The sequence below is a fragment of the Neoarius graeffei genome, chromosome 1 (genome assembly GCF_027579695.1).
Source record: "Neoarius graeffei isolate fNeoGra1 chromosome 1, fNeoGra1.pri, whole genome shotgun sequence".
Classification (NCBI taxonomy): Eukaryota; Metazoa; Chordata; class Actinopteri; order Siluriformes; family Ariidae; genus Neoarius; species Neoarius graeffei.
Genome location: NC_083569.1, coordinates 16,457,480 through 16,467,479, shown reverse-complemented (window position 1 = coordinate 16,467,479; position 10,000 = coordinate 16,457,480). Strand labels below are relative to the sequence as shown.

General features: G+C 42.0%; 1 protein-coding gene across 1 annotated transcript in view; it reads left to right on the top strand.

Moving 5' to 3' along the window:
• Positions 1 to 10,000, top strand: part of mmp14b (matrix metallopeptidase 14b (membrane-inserted)) — a 32,022-nt gene that overhangs the window by 16,465 nt on the left and 5,557 nt on the right. Inside the window, exon 2 of the mRNA XM_060930024.1 lies at positions 3,152 to 3,300. Within this exon, the coding sequence (XP_060786007.1) occupies positions 3,152 to 3,300 (149 nt within the window). The remainder of the gene's footprint in view (positions 1 to 3,151; positions 3,301 to 10,000) is intronic.

Sequence of the window (10,000 nt, the reverse complement as noted above, 5' to 3'; positions counted from 1 at the left end):
TGACGTTCATATCGAAGTTTGTTGTTTTTTTTTTGTTTTTTTTTATGTGCGTGTGCGCTTTGCTTGAGTTCAGTATGGTATTTTCGTCAAATACATCTTCGCTTTGCTTGGGTACATTACGGTATTTTCAGGTCATGTCAAATGCGCATGTGCGTGAGATAATCGCTAAGTTTTTGGGCAAGGTGTATCTTGTGTTAAGTAGCCTCTCCAAATGGCAATGAAAAAATGCACAGCAAAACGAAAATATGAAGACGAACATAGGACATTTTTAACAGAGTGGGAGAGTTTATACTTTTTTGTTGAACGTAATGGCAAGCCATTCTGCCTTATATGTCAGTTGTCATTAGCTCATTTCAAAGCTTCCCGCCTCCCTGAATAAGCAAGGAGCCAGATATGCAACACTAATTGAAAACCTGCACGAAAGCTTTGTAACCCGGTTCTGTGATATACAACTGAAAAGGCCACAGGTTACGTTCCTCGTCGACCCATTCAATGCAGAGATGGACTGTTTGAAAGCCCCGCTTGTCACAGATGAGGCTGCGGCTGAGCTGGAGATGATCGATCTTCGTGAGGAAGACCAACTGAAACCTGTTTTGAGGGAAGGCACCATTGAGTTTTGGAAAAGTGTGCCATTGGAAAAATACCCGAATGTAAAACGGGCTGCGCTTAAGATGCTGTCAATGTTTGGGTCAACATACGTCTGCGAGTCTGTGTTCTCTACCATGAAACGAAGTCAAAGCATCGTTCTGTTCTGACTGAAACCCATGTGAAAGAACTGCTTCGAGTGGCAACGACGGAATACAAGCCAGATTTGAAGAGGATTGTTCAAGGCAAGGAATGTCAGAAGTCCCACTAAGCAACATGCATAAGTGCACACAATATTGATTGCTGTAAATGACTGGCCTGTGGTATTAGTACTGACTGAAGGAGTAAATTTCTCTCATGTTGGCGTGTGACATTTACTATTAATCTGGCTGAGCAGAGGTGCGTGAGCGTGTGTGTCTGTGAGGGAGAGAGAGAGCGAGGGGGGTCACATGTATGGTACACGTGTGGTCATGTGTATGGTGTGGCTTTTTTTTGGTAATGCCATGAGTCCCACTAAGCAGCATGCATAGTAAGTGCACACAATGTTCATTGTTAAAAATGACTGGCCTCAGCCTGTGGTCTTAGTACTGTAGGAGTAAATATGTTGGTGTGTGACATTTACTATTAATCTGGCTGAGCAGAGGTGTGTGTGAGAGAGAGAGGAAGGGATGGGTGATGTTCGTGTGCCCATGTGTATGATGTGGCTCTTTGCGGTAATACAGTAAAAAATGTGGCTCTTGATCTCCAACTGGTTGGCCACCCCTGATCCACACCATCAGTCCTAGTGTTAAACAAGGTATACCTGTGTTAATTTTTGTCCATACATATCCAGTTGTATGGTTGCAAAATACATATCACTGACTTGGCTAAAATGGCCAATCAGATTAGACCAGGGAACCACCTGTGAATCTTCAAGATTGGCAAAGACTAAATACAGCCTAATATATAGATTTAGGCACTGCCTAAAAGCGGAGCTCCCATCTGTTTCTAGGTTGTAGAATTTTCTTATAGCCAGTCTCTCTTGTTTTAGCTTTTGATTTTGGACCCGGAAGTCAATTTTCCTTACAAGTGACGTCACACTTAACAGCTCTCATAGAATCATCTACCAGGTAGTTGTCAAAATAATTTTCTCACTTTGTGATTGGTCGATAGTCTTTCTTTTTCACTTTCCTGTCTTCTAAGCTTTTCTTCTTCTGTTAAAATTCGTTTTCTTTTTCCTTTGTTCTCCTCTGCTATCATTTCCAGATGTATAATTCCATATACTTTTAAACTGGAAGTTATTATTTATTTCGGCCTGCGCAAGCGGAGCACCATACCTAAGAAAAAATGGTAAACCCATCGAGTCAACTAACTGGCCACTTGCCCCCGGCCGTTCGAAACTTACAAACGCTGACAAAGTTGGTTGTTTTTTGCAAACACTTTGCAATGATTTGCTAGCTTTGAATTCCCTGGTCTTAACTTGGACCAACACAGAACAACTATTCTCGATCCTTTTCGTTTGCAAACTTTTCGAAAGCAAAACTGGGCTTCCTGTGGTGGTACGCATACATGGACAAACCACAAAAAATCGACTCGATGGGTTTACCATTTTTTTTCTTAGGTATGGTGCTCCGCTGGGAGCTCTGCTAATACCTAGGTAACATTAAGGATGATGCTGCTACCATCATGCGCTGAGTGTGCTTTTCACCAGGAGAAAGTTGGAATTAATTAAATTTTTTTATTTATTTATTTATTTATTTATTTATTTATTTTTGGGGGAGGGGGTTGTTGGCCATCAATGGTAATGTGGATAGAGCCAAATACAAATAAATTCTTGAGGAGTAACCGTTCCAGTCAGGCAAAAAAATCTGTGTCTAGGATGTAAATTTGCATCCCAACAGGACAATTACAAAAGCACAAGGCAAAAACTACAAAGGAATGGCTTGGGGGGGGGAGAAGGTTTGTGTTCTGGAATGCCCAGACTTGAATTCAATTAAAAATCTGTGCCCCGACCTGAAAATTGCTGTCTCCCAAATTTGTGAGAGTTGGAGAAAGTTTGCATTGTTGCATGAAAGTAAATGTGGAGGCAATATATTAGTATTGGGTATCGGTCAAATACCATGGAAACTTGTGTGAAAATATCAAAAGGAGATAGTACAGCATCTTCATGCAATATCAGTAACCTAATAAAACATCTTATGGCATTATAACAGCATCTTTAATAGTGTGAGGATGGCTAACCTGAGCAATCACAGCAGTATTGGTGAAACGGTCACATGAGAGAATGCACTTCTTCAAACATTGAGACACCATGCCTCTTTTTTTTTTTTTTCCTTCAGGATCTTGTGAAGTAAGGTGCAATTCACTTCACCCTGTGCTTTTTTTTTTTTTTTTTTGCTCAAGCATTTATGCTGATTCTGCTCTGTGTACTCAGATTGAGCACACTCATGCTCTTTATTAACGCTAATGTTTTAAGCACTATAACATCTTAAATATAAAACTCAACACATGGAGTTCATTGCATTTAACTATACTTTGTGTAATATTGATCTGCCTTTGTTGCCTTTGCTGTGTGCGTGTCTTCTAGGCATGGCTCCAACAGTACGGGTACCTTCCTCCAGGTGATCTCCATATACAAGCACCCCGTTCACCTCAATCCATTTTCTCTGCTATTGCTGCAATGCAAAGATTCTATGGCATAACTGTCACTGGAAACCTGGACTCTAACACACTGGAGTAAGTCAGCTTTGCATGTAACAACTGCCGAAGAGTTATTTAGTTTGATTAAGTCAAGTTTATTTGTATAGCGCTTTTAACAATAAACATTGTCACGAAGCAGCTTTACAGAATTTGAATGACTTAAAACATGAGCTAATTTTATCCCTAATCTATCCCCAATGAGCAAGCCTGTGGCAAGGAAAAACTCCCTCAGACAACATGAGGAAGAAACCTCGAGAGGAACCAGACTCAAAAGGGAACCCATCCTCATTTGGGCAACAACAGACAACATGACTATAACATTAACAGTTTTAACACGAAGTCAGTTTTGTTGATATAACTCTTCACTGATGAAAACTTGAGTGCAAAACTGTTCATGACAGCTGCAGTCCTAAAGTTAGCAAGTCAACTGTAGTCTTCAGCCGTAAAAGCATTACTGTAAGCGTCCAGAGCGTCTTTCTAGTGTCCATATGGGGCCGTGTTTCAACTGTCCATATGGAGCTGTCCTCCACAGGAGCAATGTGATGAGACTCCAACCAGACATGGGGGATCAGGATAGAGCCCTGCACTCCTGCGGGAGACTCGCGGGACCCGCCGCAAGGCAGTGCGGCGCGGGACAAATTTTGAAAGCTCATTGCGGGCGTGGGCGGGACCGGAAGTGCACATATGCACGCGCGGGTGGGAGCGCACATATGCGGCGCGGGCGGGAGCGGTGACAAGCTGCAGTCCCGCTAACTAAAAACATGTTTGAAATAAAATTTATAAATTATTAATTTGTCTATCATATATAATTTGTGCTGGATATTTTATTTGGCATTAATAAAAACATTTTAAGATGCCTAAATTTGCAGACAGTCAGATTGCCAGATTGAGTGAGGAATGGCATCTTAAATTTGCCATTGATCACCCTAACGGGAAATCCTTTGATCACTCTAATGACTCGCAGTTCACACCCAGCTAGCAAGAGAACCATGAGTGAAGTGATTTACTGCTTGCGTTAGTCTACAACTCTAATCAGAGAGACAGGTTACACAGTGACGGTAGGCTTGACTCAATGCTATCCCAAAAATCCTTCCTGTAATATGCAAATTTGGCTGTCCAATCAGAGGCGGCCAAATTTGCATATTACAGGAAGGATTTCTGGGATAGCATTGAGTCAAGCCTACCGTCACTGTGTAACCTGTCTCTCTGATTAGAGTTGTAGACTAACTCAAGCAGTAAATCAATTCACTTCTCTTACTAGCTCTGCTTTGCAATAAAAAAAAAACACCATTGGTACAAAGCAAGCCCATTCACTTTTTTATGCTGATCAGAGAATTACAATGGTTTCTCATGTGATAAAAATGTGCGATTCACGATTAAATATTTTAATCGCTTGACAGCACATTATTATTATTAGAGACACTACATGCTGAATTCAGAAACAAGGTAAATAATAACAAACGTGAGCTGTAGATATTTATGCTCAAATCCACTCAAAGTAGGGGGCGGGGCACCATCATGCTGTGTCAAGACAAGAACTTTCCTGAGAAATAACGCGAACGTCTGCATCATGCGGGATTTGCGGGCAGGAGCGGGACTGAAAATAATTTTTTTTTGTGGGTGGGAGCGGGACTGAAAATCATAATTCTTTGCGGGCGGGAGCGGGACTGCACAGCACAGGCGGGAGCGGGACTGAAAAATCCGACCCGCGCAGACCTCTAGATCAGGATGGATCAGGCAGGTCCGAGGAGCAGAAGAGGTCAGCATCTCGATATCAGGGTTGACCTGTAACTCAGAGGGACAGATTGGGGGGGAGAGAAAACACAGGTTGTTAGGTATGCCCAATGTCACCTGAATAAGTAGGAACAGTATACATATTGCGCTGAGTACAAGTAGGGACTCTGGCAAAACTAACTATGACAGCATAACTAAAAGGGGAAAGCCAGAAGGTAACACAGGCATGAGGGAGCCCTGGGACATAAAGCAGCCAGCCACTACACCATCAACAAACTCGAGTGAGCAAGCAAGTGGAGGACTGACGGCATCCATACATCCCGGTTTACCAGAACACTCTGTCTGAGGACCCTCCAGATCTACACCTTTACCTCATTAACACCATTAACAAAAGGCTTGACTAAACAGATATGTTTTCAGTCTAGACTTAAACGCTGAGACTGTGTCCGATTCCCGAACACTACTTGGAAGGCTGTTCCATAACTGTGGGGCTTTGTAAGAAAAGGCTCTGCCCCCTGATGTAGCTTTCACTATACCAGCAGATAGCCTGCACCTTTTGATCCAAGTAGGCGTGGCAAGTCATAAAGGACCAGAAGTTCACTCAGGTACTGTGGTGCGAGACCATTCAGTGCTTTAAAAGTCAATCGTAGTATTTTAATCAATACAAAAGTTGATTGGGAGCCAATGCAGTGTGGATAAAACAGGGGTGATGTGGTCATATTTTCTAGTTCAAGTAAGGACTCTTGCTGCTGCATTTTGAACTAACTGGAGCTTGTTTATGCACTTATTGGAACATCCAGACAGTAAGGCATTACAGTAATCCAACCTGGAGGTAACAAAATCATGAGCTAGTTTTTCTGTGTCGTGTTGACATTAAATATCTTATCTGAGCAATATTTCTGAGATGAAAGAAAGCTATCCGGGTGACGTTATCAATGTGAGTTTCGAATGAAAGACTGGGGTCAGTAATCACTCCGTGGTCTTTTACTGTTGCACATGAAGAAACAGAAAGGCCATCCAGAGTTACTATGTAATCAGAAAACTTACTTCTAGCTGCATGCGGTCCTAGTACAAGTACTTCAGTCTTGTCAGAGTTAAGTAGAAGGAAGTTAATAAGCATCCAGTGTCTGTCCTTCACACATTCCTCAATTCTGTTAGGCTGGTGTGTCTCATCTGATTTTACAGAAACATACAACTGTGTGTCATCAGCATAGCAGTGGAAACTAATACAATGTTTACAAATAACATCACTCAGAGGTAACATGTATAAAGAAAAAAGCAGTGGACCCAAGACAGAATGTTGTGGAACACCAAACTTTGCCTCAGTATGTCTAGAAAAATCACCATTTACTGATAGCGATCAGTTAAATAAGGCCTGAGCCAGGAGAGGGCCGTTCCCTTAACTCCCACAACATTTTCTAGTCTATCCAGAAGAATGGAATGATCAGTGGTGTCAAATGCTGCACTAAGGTCAAGCAACACAAGCAGCGAGATACACCTCTGATCAGACGCCAACAGTAGGTCATTTCCTGCTTTAACCAGAGCTGTCTCTGTGCTATGATGGTCTAAATCCTGACTGATACATTTCATGGATGTTATTCCTATGTAAATATGAGCATAACTGCTGTGCCACAGCTTTTTCAAGGATCTTTGAGATAAAGGGGAGGTTTGATATTGGCCGATAATTGGAGAGCTGACGGATCAAGGTCAGGTTTTTTAATCAGGGGTTTGATAACTGCTAGTTTAAAGGATTTGGGTACATAGCCAATCATAAATTTTTTTTTTTTTAGAAGCGGTTCAATTACTTCAGGTGTTATCTGTTTGAATAGACATGTAGGTAAGGGATCTAGTACACAAGTTGAGGCTTTTGATGCGGAGATTAATGAAAGTAATTCAATTTCTCTAAGGGGAGTAAAACATTCTAATTGATGATCTGATAGTTATATTGTTAACTACAGGTTCACTTTCATTGTCTGACCTTAAATTAGTAGCTTGAATTTTTTGTCGGATATTCTCAATTTTGTCATTAAAAAAATTCATGAAATCGTTGCTACTACATACTGTAGGTGTGCATGTGTCTATAGTGGACTTATTCCTGGTTAATTGTGCTACAGTATTAAATAGGAATCTAGGATTATTTTTGTTATCTTCTTTTAGGGAGGAGAGAGATGTTGATCTCGCAGCACTAGGAGTTTTTCTATACTTCAGGAGGCTCTCCTTCCAAGCTAATTTGAACACTACCAATTTTGTTTGGCGCCATTTATATTCCAATTTTCAAGTGGTCTGTTTTAATGTGCGAGTGTCACCAGGGTGCTAATTTTTTCTCTCTGATCATTTTCCTTTTTAGAGGAGCTACATTATCTAAAGTATAGTGGAACGTTGACTCTAAGCATTCAGTTGCCTGATCAAGTTCTGCAGGGGCTGACAGTGACCCAAAGTTGATAACTCTGGGAGATCATTTATAAAGCTCTGTACAGTAGTTGACGTGAATGTACATTTAATACGGTAGTGTGGTGAGGTGCATATATTATTACTCAGACATATTTTGAATGAGATGAGATGATGATCTGAGAACTTCAGACTGTAGAAGTATGACTATATTTTCTACGTTTAACCCGAATGTTAGTATTAGATCGAGGGTGTGACCACCATTATGGGTCAGTCCTATGACATTCTGATTAATCCCTACTGAATCTAAAATGGACACAAATGCTGATTTCAAAGGGTCTTCTGGGTTATTGAAGTGAATATTAAAATCTCCAACTAAAGCTTTGTTTAAGGAAATAACCAGGTCTGAGAGAATCTGCAAATTCAGAAAGAAACTCAGAATATGGCCCCGGGGGCCTGTAAATAATAAGTAATGGAATTACTGAGTAGACTTATTTTTCAAGGCTACATACATTTTATATGAGTATGAAGAACTTCAGATGTATTAAATTTATGACCAGGTTTTTGTGTTACACCTAGATAATCATTATAAATAACCGCGACGCCTCCTCCTCTGCCAGTTAGATGAGGCTGGTGTATACAACTGTATCCAGGAGGACTAGCTTCATTTAATGCTATATATGTTTCAGTTAAACAAAGTACATTAAACTTTGTTTAATGTACAGTAATGAGTAATAAGTTCATTAACCATTAACACTTTAGATGTAAAGGATCTAATATTTAATAGCCCCACCTTTAGATCAAAGGTGCTGGCAGTGGCTGTACAGTTAGTATGACCTAATTTTATATTGATTAGGTTCCTGGAACAAACTGAGTATTTCTACTTTTTTGTTTAGCTCGGGGAATAGACACCGTCTCGATGTAGTGGAGTGACCACTCTGTGCAGCTAGCAGACAGTGGGTTTAGCCTGTTTGTCTGCTCCCTGGCCTTGGTTCTGAATTGTCAGAAATTAACTAGACCTGTTCTGAGACGATGACCTATGCTGCAAGAAATGAGAGCAGCACCTTCCCAAGTGGGATGGATACCGTCCCACCCTAACAGGCCAGCAGTGCCCTCAAAATTAGCTCAATTATCTATAAAGCCCACACTGTTTTCATACCGTAGTACCACCTGGACAACCAGCAGTTCAGCGACCATAATCTGCTGTAAGCTACATCGCCATGCCGCATTGGGATGGGGCCAGAGCATACTACAGCATCGGACATCGCCCTCGCTAATTTTAAACACTTCTACAAAGTTACTCTTAGTAACCTTAGGCTGACAAAGGCGTATATCATTAGCTCCTGCATGGATAACTATCTTTGAGAACCTTTGCTTGCTTAGAGCCCTAAGATTACTTGCTATGTCTGGCACCCTGGCTCCCAGTATACACCTGACTAAAGCTGCTGGTGCCCCTAAAGGCTGAGCTAATTTCATGTAATTATCATGTTGGAGTCCCCTATAACCAGAGCTCTTTCAGGTTTCTCAGTGGGTGCATCACTAAGGAGAGCAAACATGTTCGACACGTGAAGCGGAGTGGAGTGATGCTCCCGTGGGCAAGCCTCAACGGTAGCTTTGGCTCTACGCTTATGCCGCCGAGTCGTCACCCATTCACCCTGCTGTGAGGGCTCTAATGCCAGAGTTGGGGGATTACTAACTCCACCTAGGGCATCCAGACTTTCCCCTACAGAAACTACACTGTTATCGTTCTCACTGGCCTTTTATAAAGCCTGGATATGTGCTTCTAAAACTGCAATCTTCTCCGTCAGAGAGCTAACTAATCTGCACTTATCACAAAGCTATCACTAGTGATGGAGGAAGAATGACTAAACATCCTGCACTCAGCACACTGAACAAGCTGAAGGTGTGCCATGATGACAAGATTCATGTACCTTAATTGAAGATTTGTTGATATTACAGCAGATCCTATGTGGATGGCCTCTGCTTGTGGTCTATGCAGGAGGAGGAAAAAAAGAAAGCTTCCGGTCTTGCCGTTCTCATCTCATTATCTCTAGCCGCTTTATCCTTCTACAGGGTCGCAGGCAAGCTGGAGCCTATCCCAGCTGACTACGGGCGAAAGGCGGGGTACACCCTGGACAAGTCGCCAGGTCATCACAGGGCCGACACATAGACACAGACAACCATTCACACTCACATTCACACCTACGGTCAATTTAGAGTCACCAGTTAACCTAACCTGCATGTCTTTGGACTGTGGGGGAAACCGGAGCACCCGGAGAAAACCCACGCGGACATGGGGAGAACATGCAAACTCCACACAGAAAGGCCCTCGCCGGCCCCGGGGCTCAAACCCAGGACCTTCTTGCTGTGAGGCGACAGCGCTAACCACTACACCACCGTGCCGCCGTCTTGCCGTTCTTCCAAAAAAAAAAAAAACACTGGAAAAAGGAAAGCGAAAGTGGGAAGTATGAAAAGGAAAGCAAAAGTACAATAAAAAAATGAAGAGGATACTGGAAAATTATTTGTAGAGAAAATAAAGATTAGTGATTAACGCCAACACTTGCGGAAAAAAGGCTCGTCGCAAACAACTCGGAAACCAAGAAGTGCGTAGCAC